The sequence below is a fragment of the Anser anser genome (genome assembly GCF_964211835.1).
Source record: "Anser anser genome assembly, chromosome: 1".
Lineage (NCBI taxonomy): Eukaryota > Metazoa > Chordata > Aves > Anseriformes > Anatidae > Anser > Anser anser.
Window position 1 is genome coordinate 75,963,775 of NC_139720.1, and position 21,526 is coordinate 75,985,300.

Consider the following 21,526-nt stretch of genomic DNA (forward strand, 5'->3'; position numbering starts at 1 on the left):
CTCCCCAGGACCTCATGTAAGGAGAGCTGTAGAGACAGGAACAGCATCAGTGAAACTGCTCTTCGATACTTCCAAGAGACATGAACATTTTTGACATGCCTCCGTTCCTCACAAGGAAGATATGAACTTTCTGAAAGCAATTAGGCTATGAAGAACCCAGAAAATTCAATGACGACAGCCAACTGCCACAGTATAGGGAGCTATTCAGACCAATCTTTTAGAAATGAGGTACACACAGAACATATTACAGCAGCACAAGCTGTCTTTCAGCAGCTCATTCACCACTCCGCTTACCTTCTTCTGGATCCTCTAATTGTGCTGTTCTGAAACATGGCTTTACAGCTTCTAACCTGCAAGAACCTATTCCCCAACTACCTCTGTGACCTCCATATTTGTGCAGAATAAAAATATTCTCATATTGGATGGGAAATAAAATGATTATCTTCAGAGAAATCCCAAGTGGGACAACGCTTTCCAGCTGATGATTACTTCCTGGAATTTCAGGACATTTTGTGAACTTACATGGTGTATGTCAGGCTACAAAAAAGAAGCAAAAGACTAAGTGAAAGAGGCCAAAGTCAGGCCAAAGTCAGGCTTTGAGGAAAAGCAGCATCACTTCCACACGAGTATATTCTTCATTTCAGCTTGGATCACAAATAGGAACACACTACAGTCAGCAACCAGTGAAATGACCGATTTCAGCCTATGGTGCTTGCAAGTAAATGAAAAAAGTGACCCTCGCTAGGGACTTGAGCTACCAGAATCCACATTAGTTCAAACTCCCCATTTAAGTATTTAGAGAATGAGCCTGGGATCTGAAAGCACAAGTACTTTATGTTTAAATTCAATGAGCAGATAGAATTATGTGCAGACTAACAGCTGTGCATAAAAATAACATTTTATTAACCTGATTTCATCACATCTTCCAATAACCTGTACCAACTCAAAAAAATCTGTCCTTATCTTACTAGAATTGTATTGTTGTACAAAGAGAAATAAGCACATAACTACCTCAACTGTATTCAAAAGTACATAAAAATTTCACCTCTTTATTCATCATAAATATTTTCAAATGACACTTTTTGTTCTACGACTTCTTTAAACCAGAAAATTTTGCAAACATTAAAGGGAAAATCTAAAAATGAATTGAGACATACATTATTGATCACTGACTGCAAATGACTGTTACATTTTTTTAATTATTCTTATTAATATTTTTAGGAAAATGCAGTAAGAATCCAAACCAGTGGTTTAACTCTGGAAGGTTATATAGATCTTGTTATATAAGTATTATGCTCCTTCAATAACAACATCTACACTATTTTCAAACTAATCAAGAATAAAAAATAAACCATGTTGTAAAGAGTCTGTGCAATATTAAGTCATGTATTTACTTATTTCTCTGGTGCTAGCCACAGTACTTCTTATTTTATTTATAATTGATTTTTACCTTAATGGTCAAAAACATAGAAAAGGGAAAATACATTTCACAATGGCAAAAATTGCAATTCTTATTTTACAGTTGTACAATTCGATTGATTTTTAGAAAATGCTCGTTTATTCACTTTAAATGCTTGTTTATTCACTTTGCTTTATGATATAGTCCCAAATTCATTTTCTGTGAAGAAACAGAACAGTTTATTCCAATAAAGCCAAACAACAAGTAATTTTGGCCCCACGTCTTTAAAAAACTGTGAATGCAGGAAATGACATGCAAGTTCAGTGCAAAATATCTACAGACCGAAAAACAAAATAAATCCAACAAGTCACTCTAGAAAACTTGTACAAGATCTCACCAAAAATTCATCATTTCTGAAACAATCCATATCTATAAGATATAAAGCTGCTCTGTCAAAGCATAACAAGTCAATGTATGACAAAATTTTGTATTCATTCATGAAAGGGTAGTCATCCAACAGTAGAAGCATGACATCTGGCGGTTACTTCGAAAAGTTATCTTTTGTTCACACTTCTGCCTTTGTAAAATCTGAAACGGGCTGCCTATTGCTCATCTTTACAGTTCAAACAAATGTAAGAGTGCTTATGGCGGTACCTGTGGTCAAGTTTTAATGTTTGTATTAATAAAAGATGCACATATATCAAACATCTTCAAAGGTTTTCCTTTCATTACCTGAATTAATTAAAAAAAATCTATGCTTTTATGATATATAAGTCATACACACATTTATCTATACCTTTAATATCAGAAAGAAAAAGATCCACTTTATATATTAATGCTATATTGTTTTAAAGCAACCTATTTAACGCCATGTTCTTGAGTAATCTGCTGTAACTGGTATACAGGTCTTGGAAAAGCTGTTCCTCAGAAGAAGATCATTCTATATAGCGTTTACTTACAGACAGCACTATATTACACACGTATTTTAAAAAGTCACAGACTCAAGACATATGAAATCACCTAATCTCTCCAAAACATAGATACTATAAAAGATTCTACAGAATTTTAACAATGCTATCCTCATTCTGGAACTAAGACAATCTATCCAAAATTCTCTAGTTAGCAAATAATTTGTGATGAGACCAAAGTGCTTTATTACAGTTATAGCATTACTTTTCTTAGGTTCCATGCATTGCCCCTCTAATAATACTTTATGAATAATACAAAGTAGCAAAGATTTTGTTTCTCTTTCCTCATACTCCTATCGTGTTTGTGTACTGGCAGATGATTGAAATTATTTTTCTCACAACTTTTTCTTCCAATTGGTATGATGGTCTAATCCTTGCTCGCAGAATTGTATGCTGCATTTTCACTTTTGACTACAAAAACTGCACTTCTGAAAAAGCAAGGAATCACAAACTGCATCACTTAAGAATTACAAAACCTTATTTTACAACTGTAGTGTGTGCATATTATCATTTTAATGAAATTTAATAGTTATAAATATTTTTAGATTCTGTAAGTAGACTAGGTTCTAGAGAAAGTAACACAGATAATCAATATTCTCTTGTTTGAAACAAAAAATAAATAAAAGTGTTAAATCTAAGAAAAAATATTTCTGTACATTGTACAGTACCTTTTGGTTAAAGCTTCTTAGAAAAAATATAGCTGTGTTTTAAGCATTCCAGTTACAGATAGTTCGGTATTAAAACTTCAAGGTTCCACATCATAAAAAAAAATACTGCATTTTTCCATAGTTGCAGCAGAAACCGTCTCTCTGTGAACAAGGCTTCAGTCTTTAAAAATATATTGATAGTATGTATGAATTCAAATGCAACAATAAAAAAGTCATAATACAGTACTGAGGATGTATGGTTGTTGTGCATTAAGGATTTAAAACTCCTCCTTATTTCAAAAAAAGCTAAACTAGAGAGCCCATTGTATATCACTGAGTTCAGCTGGATCTCCAAGTCCTCCATCAGCCTCCAAGTAATTCATAAGAGCAGTCACAGCAGTGTCATCATTTTCACATATTGCGAAGTCCAGCTGAGAATTACCACCTATAAAATTGTTAAAATATTTATGTATGCAGTATAAAGCATGAATAATATGGTAACTTTCAAAACAGATTTGTTTTTAAATGACACTTCTTTTTTTAAAAGATGAGGGAAATATTTACATGCAAATGTTAAAAAATAAAAAAGTAAAAATGATAGAAATAAGGGCTATTTGCAGACCAGTCAACTGCTAGCTAATAAACCTTGTATCCATGCAGTGAAGTTCATGCCTCCAAACTAGAAAGCTGCTTCCTAGTTATTTTCACCTTAGTGGGGAACACAACGATATGCCCAAATTTTCATCTGATGTACTATGCCGGATGAACTCCTGAAACCTCATGAGTTACTATGTGTTAGCTCCAGAAATCAACTCTGTACCCTTGCCTTTAACAAATGTAAGAAAGTTTTAGCTGAAGTATCAGTGAAAAATGTTTCCTTGCCTATCTTGAAAAAAAGTTTTTACAAATTCTTTTTTGAGGATCCTAGCTCAACTGGAAGACAGCTATAGGTTATAAATTAAGCTCTAGTAACTGATCATAAAAGAGGGAGATGGAAAAACTTCTAAGAGCAGAGGTACAGGATAAGCATAAACATGACTTTAACAGCACTTTGCCTTTAATGTTAAAATTAATACAACAGCATTCTCCTCTTCCAGAGCCAAGGAATCCTATATCCAAACTTCTGGCTTACTGCATTCTTGAAGGAGGGGAAGAAAAAGTTCTGAAACATTTTTGTCAGCTGTTTTTATGTGGCTCTTCACAGTTTGTAGTTAAGAAAGACATAAAGTACAATAAGAACAGTAGTTCACAAGTTACAACCAAATCCTTTATATTGCACTACAATACTTATCCTTACCTATCTCTTTCTTCTGCAGAAAAAACTCTGAGTACCTAATTAAAATGGTGGAATGCAAGAACATAATGGTAAACTTGTATTGCAGGATGTTATTTTTGTCATGAGAATGAACAACTGATTTTGCTGTTCATATTCCAGTGACAACACATCTCTTTTAAGAGTTCCCTCATCTTAAGACAAATGCTGACAAAACTCTTGAAACTTTACAATTTATCCATGGTTGTATACTGGTGCACTCCAAAAATACAAATTTTATTATAAATGTCTTTCCCTCAGTCCCCAAATACCCATAAGAGAAATAAATCTTACTGAGGAGAGGTTCATTACTAGGAAATGGAATAGCACCCTGATTTTGTTCCGAATTCTGTAGAACTTCTGCTTCTGAAGGACATAACTGAATCAACTCCTTATTTGGCACCTAAAAGAACAAAATAGTAGAAGGACAGAATTAAATTCTAAACTTAGTCACAATTATTACATTACTGGAACATTATAAATTGCCGTAAAAGCATTAAGAACTAGATAAGAGTTAATGAAAAATGTGTATCAAAGAAGATCTACTGTGTTTTATTATTATTTTTTTAAAGTTCACATAGCACTGGACTTTGCTTAAATAAAAGGTGATACTTACACATCTGTCAAGACTATTTCACTGTGATGACATCTGCACTACTAAGTGTCTAATTCAGTATTCAGCAAATAAATCCAGCACAACAAAATGTGCTGGTACACGCTCTCCACATATAGTAACATAAACTACAAATTCCTATTGACATCATCTACAGTAGTTAATAGCAACACATTCTTGTTAAATGATAAAAATCCTCATACCTCCTATGTTAGAGATGCATTAAACTATAGGAATTATGAAATTGTATCTCTTCTATTATTATTTTGCATCTTGTTACAATCACGATAAAAATCTAAGTAGTTTTAAATTACCTTTTGCACTTGTGAAAACTAGGCTAGCAACAACAGAGATAGAAGTCATCCTACTGCAAACATACCAGCAAAATATATAAAGTAGAGGAAAAAATGTTTGAGAGAAAGCAAGAACCGATATTTTATTTAGGTTGTCAAACTGAAGTCAAGCAGGTAGAAACACTTACACTGAGATGGCTGCTTAGCAACAGTTTTAATGCAATACCAAGTTCAGAAGAATCCTTACCACCTGAATCACACTCATCTTATTTAGCATATTGTATAGCTTCAGCAAAGAACCTAATAACTGAGTAGAGACTGCAGTTCTCTCAGCCTCAGGGAATGTCCTCTTAAGGCTGGAACTGATGTCCCAGTAAATTAGGTTGGAACTTCTGCTGCTGTCACGTCTTAAAAAGACTTTCATAGCTGCCAGGTAGTTGGCAATACCTTACACATTCTCTCACACAAACGCCAGCCAGAGTAATATGGCTCAAACATAGGCTTTGTTTGGACAAACAAAAGACATGAGGTTGTTAGGACATGAGCTATCTGCTGGTAACCTTTTATTTATTTATTTATTTATTTTTACAGGCAGGGATATACTCACATTGCTGCAGTTTACAGTTAAAGCTGGAGAAGGTGACTTTCTCAAGAGATGTGATGGACTTAACTCCCCAGGTGGTGAAGAATGCAACCTAAAATTGTATATGTATAATTGATTTACCAAGTCACATTGATCATGAAAAACAGCCTGTTGCAGAACCCAACAGATCTCCCCAGTGATGAAGTATGAGCCAGCTAATCTGAGATAAAGTTGGCTTAAATTCTCCTGAAGATTCTAAGTTCTCTTGCTCTTCTATCGATAACGCAAAGAACAGAAGAGATCAGTAAAGCCCATAGGTCATTATTACTTGAGCACACTTATTTTTCTCTTCAATCAGCAGCAGTGACAGAGCAGAGAGTCAAATGTTTCAGAATTAGGCACACTGGTACAAATAGGTGCATTTGAAGTACATACGTAATATGGACAACATCGGGAAGTTCTGCTAAACTAACAATACACCTTTCTAATACTCCCTCTACTATTATTGTAGATACCTGTCTTTTCCTATTTTCATTAAACTCCAACCAAAAATAAAGAACACTTAGTTTGTTACCAAAATTATTTGAGATCCTGCTCATCCTCCCTCACCAAACATGCTGGATATGAAACTAACAGTGAAAATGTCATACCAGGGCCCTTTGGACAGCTTACTCACATTTCCCCCCCTCTCTTCCTGACTCGCAAAGGACAAGACTATGGAAGTGGAGCACTCTGGATACTTCAGTTTCCACCACTTCCTCAGATCCAAAATGTGGTACGGCAGGAAAGACAGGATATGGATGAATCAACAGCCTTAAGTAAGTCTAGTTACTTGCACAGAATATTTATTAGTTCCCTACATTCCAATGTCCAACGTACAATTTGGCAAGCAGTACTGTCATCTCTAAAAGCTGGGACAAATTCCAGACCGAATAGATTTTAGTACTGCTGTAACTGAAATGATCATTCCTCACATGTTAAACTGATTCAGATATGCTCATTAGTAGAAGTGTGGCCATAGCCCTGAATTTTTTGTTAAAATTTAGTGATGCCTGATGCACAGCTTGAAAGTCATCTGTCTTACTGATATTAAAAAATGAGAGGAAATTCAGGAAATATTAAATACAGGCATTCTATTGGATTGTGTCTAAACACAGAAGTATTTGATGAAAAAGTGCTGGTGTTAACTTTTGTTGGCCACTCTTTTGTCTAATTTTCACTGCCTCAGCATGTGGAAGATAGTAACCTGAACTCATATAAGAAAAAATGAAGAAATAGCATGAAGTTCTACTCTCCAGCTGGAAAAAAAATATAGCACTATTTTTCTGCAACTATTTTGGGAAATTGAACTACATCTGGCTTCAAGCAATTACGTTCAGACATCTACAGAAACACTCAGTACTTACTGATGACCCTTCAACGACCATTTGTATGTGTGAAAGCCTTTTCCTCTTACAGACTTTAAAAACTAGTTCCTCCCTATCCCACTCCAAGATACAGGACTGCAGGATAAATGCAGTGCCAAAGATCCCAGTCACACAGTGCAACTGCTCCTTTCCACAGTTGGCTTCTTTTCATAACTGTTCAGCGTAGGTTTATTTGCAATTTCCAGTGTCCATGGACAACTAAGATCACTGAAATAGACATGCCTGCTTGAGATTACAAGGGTTCCAAGCACTGCAGTTGATTGAGCTGGCAAGCAAAATATTTTTGCTCTCAGAATATTCTCGCATTCTGTCTATTATAGAATCATAAAATATCCCGAGTTGGAAGGGACCCACAAGGATCATGAAGTCCAACTCCTGCCTCCACACAGGTCTACCCAAAAATTCAGACCATGTGACTAAGTGCACACTCCAAATGCTTCTTAAACTCTGACAGGCTTGGTGCAGTGACTGCTTCTCTGGGGAGCCTGTTCCAGCGCACGACAACCCTCTCAGTGAAGAACCTCTTCCTGATATCCAGCCTGAACCTCCCCAGTCACAGCTTGACACCATTCCCGCGGGTCCTATTGCTGGTCACTAAAGAGAATAGATCGGTGCCTGCCCCTCCACCCCCCCTCATGAAGAAGCTGTAGACCGTGATGAGGTTTCCCCTCAGCCTCCTCCTTTCCAGGCTGAACAGGCCCAGTGACCTCAGCCACTCCTCATATGTCTTCCCCTCTAGGTCCTTCACCATCTTCGTCACCCTCCTCTGGACACTCTCCAACAGTTTTACATCCTTTTTGTACTGTGGTGCCCAGAACTGCACACAGTACCCGAGGTGAGGCCGCACCGGTGCAGAGTAGAGCCGAACAATCCCTTCCCTCGACTGACTAGCGATGCCGTGCTTGATGCACCCCAGGATACGGTTGGCCCTCCTGGCTGCCAGGGTACACTGTTGGCTCATATTCAGTTTGCTGTCAACCACAACCCCCAGATCCCTCTCTCCGGGGCTGCTCTCCAGCGTCTCATCACTGAGTCTGTACGTATACGTACAGCTATACGTACAGTACGTATATGTACTGGCTATAGCCAGGGTTGCCCTGTCCCAGGTGCAGGACCCAGCACTTGCTCATTAAACTTCATGTGGCTGGTGATTGCCCAGCTCTCTAATTTGTCCAGATCTCTCTGCAAGGCCTTTCCACCCTCAACAGAGCCAACAACTCCTCCAAGTTTAGTGTCATCAGCAAATTTGCTCAAAACACCTCCTAGTCCTACATCCAAATAGTTTATAAAAACATTGAAGAGGACTGGCCCTAAAATGGAACCTTGGGGGACCCCACTAGCGACCGTCCGCCAGCCTGATGCGGCCCCGTTTACTACAACCCTTTAAGCCCTGCCTATCAGCCAATTGCTCACCCATCGTATGATGTTTTTGTTTAGCTGTATGCTGGACATTTTGTCCAGTAGGATCCTATGGGAAACTGTGTCAAAAGCTTTACTGAAATCCAAAGAGATCACATCAGCTGTTTTCCCTTCATGGGAAATCTTATCACCTTCATGGGTGATCTTATCATAAAAGGAAATCAAGTTAGTCAAACAGGACCTATCCCTTGTGAACCCATGTTGGCTGGGACCAATGACTGCATTGTCCCCCAGGTGCACTTCAATAACTTCAAGGATAATCTTCTCCATAATTTTACCAGGCACTGACGTGAGACTGACAGGTCTGTAATTGCCAGGGTCTTCTTTCTTGACCTTCTTGGAAATTGGCACAACATTTGCCAGCTTGCAGTTTGCTGGGACCTCTCCAGATTCCCAAGACTGTTGAAAAATAACTGAGAGAGGTCCTGCAATGACATCAGCCAGCTCTCTAAGCACCCTGGGATGAATCCCATCCAGACCCATGGACTTGCATGGATCCAGGTGGAGCAGCAAATCCCGCACACGTTCAGGGTAGGTTGGGAGTTTATCATTTCCACCATCACGGTCCTCCAGCTCAGGGCACCTGGGGTCCTGAAGCCTATCATCAGGGTTGAAGATGGAGGCAAAGAAGGTATTAAACATCTCTGCTTTGCCTATGTCCTTGTCTGTGAGGTGATCTTCTCCATCAAGTAGCGGACCTATGATTTCTTTGGTCCTCCTTTTTCTGTTCACATATCTAAAAAAAAAAACTTTTTATTGTCTCCCACAGACCTGGCCAGCTTCAACTCTAATTGGGCTTTGGTCATACAGATTTTCTCCCTACAAACACGAACAGCGCCCCTGTATTCCTTCCACATTGTCTGACACTGCTTCCAGCAGTCGTACACTTTCTTTTTCTGCCTAAGCTCCAGCAGAAGATCTCTGGCCAGCCAGGATGGCCTTCTGTCCCACCTGCTTGACTTCCGATATTTTGGAACTGCCTGATCCTGTGCTTTTAGGAGGCAGTGCTTAAAGACTGACCAGCACTGGTGGACGTCAACACTTTGAAAAGCAGTTTCCCAGGGGACCTTGCTAAATAGTTTCCTGAGCAGCCTGAAGTCTGCTTTCCCCATATCCAGGGCTGGAGTTTTGGTGGCAGTTTTCCTTCTGTCACCAAAAATTTTAAACTCAACCGCTTCATGGTCACTATGACCAAGATGGCCACCAATTACCATGTCCCCCACAAGACCCTCTCTGTTCTCCAGCAACAGATCTAGGAGGGCACCTTTCCTAGTTGGCTCCCTTAGCACCTGCACCAAGAAGTTATCATCGAGGTGCTTTAGGAACCTCCTGGACCTGCTCGTGTTGGCCATGTGGTAATCCCAGTTGATATCTGGCAAGTTGAAGTCCCCCATAAGGACAAGGGCAGTTGATCTCGAGGTATCTCTAAGTTCCTCAAAAAATAATTCATCGGCAGTGTCATCCTGGCCAGGTGGTCTGTAATAGATTCCCACAACAGCATCCCCTTTATTTGTTCGTTCCTTAATCCTTACCCAGAGGCTCTCAACTTTGCCATCGCCAACTTCAAGTTCCACACAGTCCAGCCCCTCCTTCATGTGCATCGCCACCCCCCCACCTTGTCTGCCCTGCCTGTCCCTCCTGAGGAGCCTGTAACCACCTATTGCGACACACCAGTCACAGGACTCATCCCACCAGGTTTCGCTTATGCCGATGATGTCATAGCTGTGGGAACAGGCCAAGACTTCTAGCTCCTCCATTTTATTCCTCATACTGCGTGCGTTTGTGTAGTATCACTTCAAATACTCCTCATTGCACACAGCACCTTGTGGAACAGACCGAAGGACCTCACTAGCACACAGTCCCTCTGATTCTAGTGCGCCATCCTTTAGCTTATCACCGGCAGGCCTGGTTTTATCCTTTTCCCCCTTCGACTCTAGTTTAAAGCCCTATCTATCAGCTCCACTAACTCCTGGGCAAAAATCCTTTTCCCCCCTCTGAGAGAGGCGCATCCCATCTGGTGCCAGCAGCCGCGATGTCACGTAGACCTTCCCATGACCAACAAACTCAAAGTTCTGCCGATTGCACCAGTCTCAAAGCCAATTGTTAATAAGACAAGTCTGCTTGTCAACACTCATCCCAATGAGATTACTAGTTTATTAGTTTATTAGATTATAAATAATGAGATTAATTAGATTATTAATTAGAGGTTAATTAGATTAGAGGTTAATTAGATTATTGATAATGAGATTATTAGTTGAGAAGTAGTATGGTTGTTCCCAAGGAAAACAATATAACACTATTTCCTGTTCTAACCAGTGTTCAAGATGTGCATGTAAATGAGAAAAACAAAGGTCAATCAATGACTTGAAGAATAAGACTATCTAATACAACTTCGTAAGGCATGTGGTTGTTGCTGCCAGTACTTTCAAAAATATTTTTCTAAGAAGTTATTTGAACCTAGAACTTGCACAGTTTGTTTTAATTTCTCGTAGCAGTTGCACTTTTCAAATGAGAAGCAAGTCTGGCCTAACACTGTGACTAGATCTTGATGAAAAGATGTTTTGATAAGTCAGACAAAGAGGGGTAAATGTCCTGTTGCATTAAACTGCTGTTCCATTAAGGAGTCAAGCCGTACTTTACTTACATGATGAAACAAGACATCTACAAAATGAATCTTTGATAGATAGGGAGATTAGCATCATTAAGAGCTTCAAGCTTATGATAGGCAGACAGAATGACAGAAAATTATAGCAGTGTTAATATATAACTTTTTGATAAATAAACTCAATTTCTGTAAGGTCTGTAGGGGACTAGGAACAGTTGTTCTTCTTTTGGGATGAGGAAGGATGTGAAGTAATAAATATTCCCCTGAAACATCCCTAAAGAGGCCTTAATTCGTATGTGCCTCAACTCCACAGCAGAATTCCATTTAAATATCCATAAAAAAAGAAAAACCTCTTACAAAAATAACCTCCTCCGAACTGGGGAGATTAATTTAATATCACACTCTTCTCCAAATTGCACAATTCTTTCTGTTATGATGAATTCTTCTGTTTTCTAAGATGAAAATTTTGCTCCCTTACGACCTGCTGAACTCTAAGAACTGTCACAGAAGAGTAGCGAGTTGGCTTGATCTTCATAAAAAGCTCACAAAATTTTCCTCTGCTGCTTAGGAAGATACTGCACCTGAAATTGTGTTCCTGTAGCATTATGAAGAGTATTGCTTATGGTTCTTAAAATCACAGATACCAAAACTTTCAAGGGGTAGCTTCAAAGAAAACTCACAGGAATGCATTCATTCTTTCCTCATCCAGCAATTTGTTTTTCATCCGCTTAATAAACTGGTTTTCTTAAGCTGATGACATGTATGATCACATACCTTTCAGCAAATATCAAGTGATCTCAATCAAGAACGTAACATTGACCTGACAATCTCCTAGAAGGGGTATCAAGTTAAGCTCTTGTCTCATGCCTGGGTGTTCATCATCAGAGATGAGAACTTCCACCAGCTTACTCTGGTCTTCAGAAAAGTTGATAAAAATAACACTTTCCATTTATAGGTGGTATTGATGAGAGAACATTAAAAATGGTATTACCAAAGTGTAACATCCCAATTTTGTTGCTTTTGTTGCCAGTGCTTTTCCTCTTCCTTTACAGATAATCCCAGCAACCTGTCAACATGCTGGAGGTGGATTTTTTATTTTTTTATTTTTAAATAGCAGTCCTTTCCTCCTATCACTACGGAATCATTTTTTCCTTTCATTCAAAAGGAATGAGTCCCTGTTCAATTTGACTATTCTAATAAAGGGATATGACTTCATTGTCGGAAAGTGACTCCAAAATACGGGAAACAGAGTAAGAAACATCTACCACCATGACTCACCATTCTTAGGCTCTGGCCATGGTTTTTATTGTGTTCTGATGAAGAGACAGCTGAGAACACAACCATGTTATGTGGAGATAATCTGTAATCCTGGAATTCAGCATGGATTTATGAAGAGGAAATCATGCTTAACCAATATGATAACCTTTTACAATAAAGTGACCAGCTTGGTGGACTGAGGCATTTAGTAGTGGATGCTACTTTGATATTGATAAATTTTTTGACATTGCCTCTCATAATATCCTCACAGATGAGCTGAGGAGTCAGACATCTGCTAATGAAATAACAGAAGCTGACTATGCTGTGGCATATTAAACTATTCCTTACACATCTACCATTGTTTCCAAAATTGGTGTATCTCCTACTGGACGATTTAATATTACTATGGTCCTTCAGGTACTGTTGCAAAAGCGTCACTGGAAAGAATTACAAGGATCCTTGGAACACACTGCTCTGTAGACATGAACAATTCGTTTGCATTTCTTTACTTGAAACTGGAAGTTAAAGATTTAAAGTCTAAGAGATCGCTTCATTAGCCAAAGCTAAGTCAGATGACTTGTCCTGTCCTGTGAGATGATAGTACCCTATGCTATGTTTGATCTTAAAAGTGGTTGGAGCTTCTGACGAAGCCTTGACTCCCAAAGGAGTTGTAATAAAAAACAGACTTTTTCTGTGCTTGTGAATCCCCAAATCCTGGAATTAGCCTCAGAGACTTTTTAAAAATGTTCTTAAACAACAAATGCTGATATGGTGCAAACTGAAATAGAGTAATAACCTCTCTATAAGCAAGTCAGGCACCACTGTGGATGCCCAATACAAAAAACACAGAAGGACATCTTCACATTAAAATTATGTTTCTTCCTTTGTAATTCACTGGCTATGCTACAAATCTACTAAAACTAGTTAATTTTAAAAGGGTCAGTCTTTAACAGCATAAATGTTGCATGGATTCCCATTTGGAATGATGCAGTCATGCTTTTTTAAATGTACAGCTGGGTACTGGGGAGCTACTGAGCTATCACTTTAGCCGACCTGCAGGACAATTAGGAAAGGGACAAGACAGGCTATGAAAGCACTCCACTGGTTACTGTTTCAAAGAAGTCTCTGCTGGCACACCATTGGAAAAATATAAATGCTACTCACAGACAACTAATTTTCCATTCCCTAATGGAGTATCTACTCATTTCAATCTCAAGTGAAAAAGCATCATAGTAATACTTTTGAAGTCATAGTTATATAATTCTTCCATTAACAAAGGAAATTGCATGCCCAAAACAAAACTATTTATCAAGGCCAGTGATGTGTACTGCCATGCGTGAGACCTACATTAGGTTATAATTGGTACCTCATAATACCATTGCTGAATAAAAAAATAATTTAATACATATATTAAAAATGAAACTTGAACAGTCCCCACATAATCACATATGCCTCTTCTCCATCTTTAATTAAAATCCTAACATATGATGTTAAGTGCTTATTACCTTTGCAATTCTAATATTTCATTTGCAATTTCGGTTCCTATACTGCCAGCACCAAGAACCGTTCCAGAGGACATTCCAGGTACACTCACTAAAGATTGTTTAACAGCATCTACAGTTAAAAAATAAAATAAATTAGAATAAAATCTAAAGTTTGTAGACGTTTTATTACATAGCATGGAACAATCACCTCGAGGATTCACTTTAAAGCAGTTTTTGTTCCCTTTTTTCAGAAATGAAATTCCTTAAAATACTAACCTCCTGGGGGATGTTACAAGTCTTATTTGAAATATAAAGATAACTGAATAATATAAATGTCAATACTGCTGAACTTCAGAAATGAAGTTACTAGCTTTAATTATTACCATTTCTCGCCTCAGTCAATGCAAAAAGCATAAGGAAAAAAAGTTGGATTTTCACAAACATGCTGTTAAAGAAAACTTTCTAGTAAGGTAAAAGAAAACCTCAGAGATCAGAGTATGTGCATAGCACAGAACTGTTAACAAAATATTCATCACCCTTTATTATGTAAGTAAAGTCATTGCAATTGTATTTCTGCAGAAAACTGGAAAAAAGAAAAAAAACAAACAAGAAAAGACCGTGACAGAAACATGATATTCTATCAAAAAAACCTAGCTATAGTAGAAATTTCTAGTGGGAAAAGAGATGCTGCAAGCCCTTCTCATCACATTCATCTGAACTACATGAATTAGGATGCTGCAAGTAGCTAGATAGCTAGAAATTGTCACTAGAAATACTTTAAAAAAAATCTCCCTTGCAAAACAGCTTAGCCTTAAAAAAAATCCTGGATTCAATAAACCTAAAACATTAATGATCCATCAGAAGATACACCTATGGTAACTGTAAGAAGAGACACTTGCCTTCTGCAGGCTGGGAAGCATAGGGTACCTGTTCTTCAGCAGACTCATTGTGACCTCTGAGATTTAAATAAAAAAGAAAACACAAAAATCAGCAACATTTTCAATGGCAAAATCCAGTGTATTTGTGTTTGATTTCAATCAATACTTTACATAGGAAAACTAATATCCTCAAGCTAGTGATAAAATGAGATATTCCTTACATGTTTCAATGTTCAACCTTTATACTACTTGATAGTTATGAGGCACTGAGAGAAATACTCATTTCCACTTATTCCCCAAATAAAAAAGAACAGTCAATTTATTTGTCTGTTCTGTGCCAAGAGAACAAGGCTGCTCGTTTTACTCCTAGGTCGGAGAGCAGTTAAGAATAAACAACTGCTACTAGGACAGGCCAGTGGCTACTGTCTGCCTACAGCTGCTGCCTACTTTCCCCTCCTCCAGACAGCTTCGGATGTCTTGATCTCCAAGGCAGGCAGAAGTGGCCTTTGGCTGTTGGGCAGCACATGCTGCTTTAACTTCGCTTCACTGTCTTTTTGAGGAAAAAAGACAGACAAAATAGGCGGACAATGTTGACTTAAGACATGAACTAATTACAAAATGGGTAAAAGGCTCCCTTGACAACTTGGTCTAACAGAAATAGAATCACTGTCTTCCCCCTCTCAAAAACCCAGTAATTGGCAAAGAACCTCGGTATCTATTGAACAATCCAAATACAACTCCATTGCAAGGCTCAGTGAACAAAAAAGTAACAGAAGAAGAACTAATCACACACTCCAACAGTTCATTTACTGTCTCATAGGCTCTTCCCTTGCAATCAATTTGGACAGTATCTTCTTGTCCTGCCTTGCATTTCTACTATCTATCAGTTATGCTTCTCCATATTCTGACACATGGCAGGTAGGGCAGCACTTAAAATTAGCCCCACCAACACATGTAGTCTTACAAAGCTCAGGAAGAAAAGTAGAAGTAACTTCACATCTCCATTTTTTCATATCTATTATCTTTAAAGATCTTTCCTCTCTTCCTTTAATAAACTCTTTCCTGTTTTTCCACTAGTAAATCGCACATTTTTCATAGTTAAATCCACGACCTAAGCCTGAAATCAAAATCAACTGGTAAATGCAAAATGTTTTTCCAGATTACTCAAACTCTTCGTGCACTGCTGATATTTTCTAGTCTTGTTCTGCTTCTTGAACAGGTTGCTTTCTATCAATGCTAGCTGCAAATAAGACAAAAATTAACATAGGGAATTCATATAACAAATTACTTACAATACTACAGTGTTGTTTGATACAATGTACTCCAGTTCTTTGGTCCATGGATTCATGAAACTAAACCACTGACTCTTTAAAGTAACAAATGTCCCATCTTTTGCTCTAAATTTGTAGGAATTTGTAAATACTTTTTCTTTATTCTGCAACACTAAATAAGAAAGGAGAATTATGATCACTAATACTCTGGAGGACAGAGTTAAGCTAAAAAAAATGGTCTGTGATATCATAAAGCTGAAATGTTTTTGACAATCAGAAATACAAATCAAATGCCATAAAATTGACAGGACAGACACCTTACTGAAATCAAACTACATTTTTAACAATGCTATTCATCTTAAACATGAGCCCATGTACTAAGTTTCTGCAAACCACTAGCAGGGAGACTTGGTGAACTTTAATAACTGGTGTCTTTATTTAACTGATTAGTCACATTTGCTCTCCAGGACTTATTCCTCTTTCTAACAAAGAAGAATTGAAGCGGAAGGTTGAAAGAAGCATTAATGTTATTCCCTTGCAATTAAAGCACTGCACCAAGATCCAAGACAACAGAAGTTTCTCCCTGTTTTTCTTACACACTTTATGTGGGCATGTCTTCATGTAGATGTAGAAAGGGACAATGCTAAGATTGTTTAACTTTATTAATTCCCAGCTTCTGATTTTTTGATTTGTACTGTTTTCACATAGCAATTACATGTAGTCGTACACAGCCTGGGAGGACCAATCATTTTGTACCTTCTTTATGTTTTTCAGCTAGATGATTGTGATCATCTTGATGGCAGTACTCGTAACAAGAAGTTCCTAGAAGCTCTTGTGGCAGATACCCTAAAATTGCTGTTGCACTGTTAGAAATAAAAACATGATTTGCAGTACATTCAAACAATTGCAAAGCTTGGTTTCTTCAGTATCAGATAAAGCAGAAAATGAATATTTAAAGAAATAGATGCTCGTGTTCATGTTTGGGAAAAGATACAGCACTAGAATAGCTCTAAACCAACAGGAAATATTAACTGCAGTTTACCTTGGATCTGTTTGCAATGAATAATACAGGATACCAAGATTTTGCAATGAATGGCAATAGAAAGACAAAATAACAGTGTTTAAACATGCAAACCATGTGTATGCACAATTTAAATGCACACAGAGTATAAATCACTATTAGCTCTTCCAATTAGCCAGAGTACTGAACCCCCATAATGAGTCATTAAAAAATAGCTAAATTTTGCTTCGCCATGTTAAGGAATAGGTTTGAACTAATACTTTTAGATGAAAGATGACTGAAAGCAATAAAAATCTTCCAGTGGCATTAATGAAATTCAGTCTGTATTACTGACAAAAGTCCTTTTTAAAGAAGTTCAGAAAATAGGAACTTGGCTTTCACTTCAAATTAAATAATTTGGTAACTCATTTAAATATAATGTATTTGTTCCAAATATTAAGATTTTAACATGCAGTAATTTTGGTGAAGTGCTTATTACTTTTTTCTCTGTCAGTGCAACTTATAAACAAATAAAAGTCATATATAGAGATACGAAGCTCTAACTTGAGATTTTTCTTTACAAATAAATACACGAGTGTATTTTATTATGTATTTTCATCTTTCTAGCCTACCTTTTCCTACAGAGCGGTACACTTTTTTGCTACATTATGTTTAACAAAAAGAAAGTCCAAAAAGAAAGTCATTGATTCAGGAGAAAGCTCTTCCAGTGTACGAAATCTAGAAATTCTATCCTGCTTGAAACATCATGTGTCTTTCTCACAGAAAAGATTAGAAAACCACTCCAGTTGTGTCATTTTGATTTTCTCTTTACTACAGAAGAAAATGCTTACCGCTGATCTACGTAAACAAATTTTCCATCCATGGCAAATCGTGTAACAAATTCTGTTGCTTTGACTTTTATCTCTCCACTCTTTTGTGGAACAATGTAAGGGTGTAACCTCCCAATTGCAACAAGACAGTTAAAGTTACTACTGTCCTTTTCTACATCATTTTCCTCTTCTACTCCCACCTCGCTAGGAGGCCAGTTCTTCATGTACCCAGTACAGTGAATGGTACAGTATTTCCTGTGATCTAATAAAAAGAAATAAAATCAGCAGTTACAGTTCAAAATGTTTTTTGTTGTTGTTGTTTATTCCTTTCACCGTAATACCAGCAGTCATATTTTATGTTTACCTACAACAACTGTAAAAGGCTATACATAATTTTACAGAGTACTTTTGAATTAATTTCATACTACTTAATTTTGGCTTACCTGGATAGAGCACTTCTAGCCCTATATAAGATTTAGTAAGATAAATTATAGGTGTTGACAGTGCAAACAGTCTCACAGGAAAAAAAAAAAAACAGTCTAGTAACTCACAGATCACTTTTTCTTTATATTGTTTCTTATATATTGTAAATTAAAATAACCCATGGCAGCATTCTGTAGCTTCCAAATCAATTTATCTTATATGAACACTATGATCTTAACATAGTTTTACTGCAGCTACTAAAAGAATCAACCAAGATTACAACACAAAACAACCCAGCTTACTTTCTATTTATATAAGGCTTCCGAATTCCTCAATTTTTCTGGGAACAAAAATATCAAAAGAGACTTAAGTTACAGCATACACTGCTTATATAATATGTAAATAGCCTAATTTGCATCAATGCATAGATATAACATACCATGTGCTGCAGTAACTATCTTTAAAACAAATTGCCAAAATATTCTTAATAACTGTATTCTTACCAAATTATGATTTACATAGATTTGACTGCATTAACTCTATCAAGTATGGAAAACATCAATTACCACTGTAAAATGAAAAACTGAGGTATTTATTCTGCTGTGATTGTCAGTTTATCAGATTTACAATGTGATCTCCCTGAATAGTGCTTTCCTGAAGAAGCATTTATATGTTAAATAGTCTTATCATATTAGTTGGCACATCAAGGGAGATGGAATTCCATTTACTTACAATGACAGACCTATTTTTAAATTTATTCTTGTATATTCTGTCTCAACGGTAACAGGTTATTGAAATAAAAAAGGAGGAAGATTTATTCAGGATCAAATCATTTCTGCACACTTTTGCAAAAATCAATGCCAAGGTATTAAACAAAAGCTGGAAATTACGTTTTTTTAAAAAAAAGATTCATTCACTGGAAACTTGACAAGAATATACTTGCTGCACAGGCATACCAAAACTAAACTGAAACTATAAACTAGATTAAAATTATTGGAAAAAAAGTAAATGGAATACGTTGATAAATTAACTTCACCATTAAAAACCAAAAACGGAAAACCCATACTTTGTAAGTACACACAACACAAAATGTAAATCAGACAAAAAAGTTTTTACTTGCTTTTTTTTCCCTCCAAAACAGTAGATTTTGCAGGCCTGATTCATACAGTTATCTTCAAGACACATGTTACTTAGTTTCATTCTTCTGATCTGCTCCAGTGCTTTCAAAAATTTCCCTGAAACTTTAAAATTTGACTACAACAGAGCGTGTGCTCCTAAACAGGCACTGAAACTGAGGTTCCTTCCTCCCTCCCTCTTTTCAGGAGTGAACAGGGAGGAGAAAGAGTACAATTAGACCGTTTTTCAAGATGTGTCTTCAGTACATATTTACACTTCACTACAGCTACTTTGTGATAACTACAAGGGTCATGCTACTGACTTGGAACTTAAATATACCAAATTTCAAGACAAAGCCCCCATTTCAGCTACACTGTTTGAATACCTTTCTTCTTTGGGTTGGGCAAGCACTCCTTCTCTTCTTTGACTGTGGTCCTACTACATTTTATCCGACAGAAGAAGGAACGTCGAGCGCCAGAATTCAGTCGAGCTGGTCCAGCTTGAAAATCTGTGTGTACTTGCAAGCCAGCTTATAAAGATTTAGTAAAGTAGTTAAAAAAAATAAATTCAGCAATAAAACTGTTGAGTCCAAGGCCTAATCTTCATTTCTGTTTCTAGTACATTCTCCTTACTGTTCAGTTGCCTAATTTTTGTCCTGACAATTAAAAATGAAAAAGGTCTAATAACTTAAACAAGGCAGAGAAAACGTGGCTGTCACACACATTCCAAAATCAAAAAGAACTACCAAATTAAACTTAAGCCATACATGACATTTTGAATTATATTTTAATAAATACACTTTATAAACTTTTGACTTCTATTTGGTACATAGAAGAAGTGTGAAAATGCTTATAAAAGTCAGCTATAAAATAGTTATTAGCTGCAGAGTACATAATGCTTTCCATATTAGAAATAACTGTAAACAAAATAAGATTTGGTTAAATTAGGATCGACACTTAGCATTTTCAGAGAAGACAGGGATTCTTGATATTGAAGTATTTTATCCCATGTTCGACTACATCAGGTCTTTTGTATTGACAAGACCTATCAAATACAAGAAAAAAAAGTAGTATGCCTGGTAGGAAGAATGTCAGACGACAACTTGGTAAATGTTTAACAACACAAATTTAAATCCCTCTTATTATATAAAGTTCTTTTCTGGGTTAGTTTTTAAACTCTAAGTGCATTCTATGGAGCAGATAAGCATTCAAATGTCTGGTTCATAGAAACCGTATTTCAAGTTTGTACATCCATGCATATATAAGCATGTGAATATGTCCTGCATAAGAACAGAACTTATTGCACATATGAACACATGAATATGTCCTGCATAAGAACTCAATTTTATTAACATCTCTTAAAAAAAGAAATCTGAGTACATTCACATGACTTACTTTTGCCATCTACAAGCTTTTCTCTGGGAGAGACATCTGAAGATGAAAGTTGCTCCTTCACTTTGGCAACATCTTTCGGATGCAAGTAATCAAACAAACTTTGTCCAATTAAACTGGCCTATTTAAAAAAAGAAAAAAAGAACCCCACTGTTTTAGGTCACTGAACACATTTAACACCTCAGAAAAACCACATTCTATGTTACTTAAAAAAAACTTTAAAATATCACAGTTTTTCTAAAGTTCTGTATTTCAATCTGCATTATCTTTCCATTGTTTAATATTATTTTTTATATAAATGGGGTAGCAAAAAAAATTTGTAACTTCCCTTTGAAAAATACTAGTTGCATATTAACAAAGAGTAAGTGCTATAAAACATATGTATATATATATATATGTTTTATTTACTTAACACAACTTCTGAACTTCTGATCCTGAAGCCAAAGAAGGTTATGTGCAAAACAACTCCCCTCACAGATTATTTTGGTTATGGAAGGGAAAAGAAAAATTCATGATACCTAATGACTGAGCTCTCATTTAGATGGACAGAACAGCATTGCTAAGCCAGGAGCTGTCTGGAAGCTGCAAATGGCTCAGCTCACTTCAGCAC

General features: G+C 36.8%; 1 protein-coding gene across 6 annotated transcripts in view; it reads right to left on the reverse strand.

Annotated features, from left to right (window-relative positions):
* Positions 1-880: 880 nt before the first annotated feature.
* Positions 881-21,526, reverse strand: part of BMAL2 (basic helix-loop-helix ARNT like 2) — a 41,298-nt gene continuing 20,652 nt past the window's right edge. For 4 of the 6 annotated variants that reach the window (XM_083813142.1, XM_083813144.1, XM_083813139.1 and 1 more), the window contains 10 exons: positions 20,920-21,037; positions 19,911-20,054; positions 18,008-18,248; positions 16,913-17,019; positions 16,178-16,328; positions 14,907-14,962; positions 14,029-14,137; positions 5,840-5,927; positions 4,621-4,729; positions 881-3,459 (listed from right to left, as the gene is read on the reverse strand). In XM_083813142.1, coding sequence (XP_083669268.1) covers positions 3,326-3,459; positions 4,621-4,729; positions 5,840-5,927; positions 14,029-14,137; positions 14,907-14,962; positions 16,178-16,328; positions 16,913-17,019; positions 18,008-18,248; positions 19,911-20,054; positions 20,920-21,037 — 1,257 coding nt within the window. In that variant the 3' untranslated portion in view covers positions 881-3,325. The remainder of the gene's footprint in view (positions 3,460-4,620; positions 4,730-5,839; positions 5,928-14,028; positions 14,138-14,906; positions 14,963-16,177; positions 16,329-16,912; positions 17,020-18,007; positions 18,249-19,910; positions 20,055-20,919; positions 21,038-21,526) is intronic. The other 2 variants (XM_083813140.1, XM_083813141.1) reach the window with 2 other exon arrangements.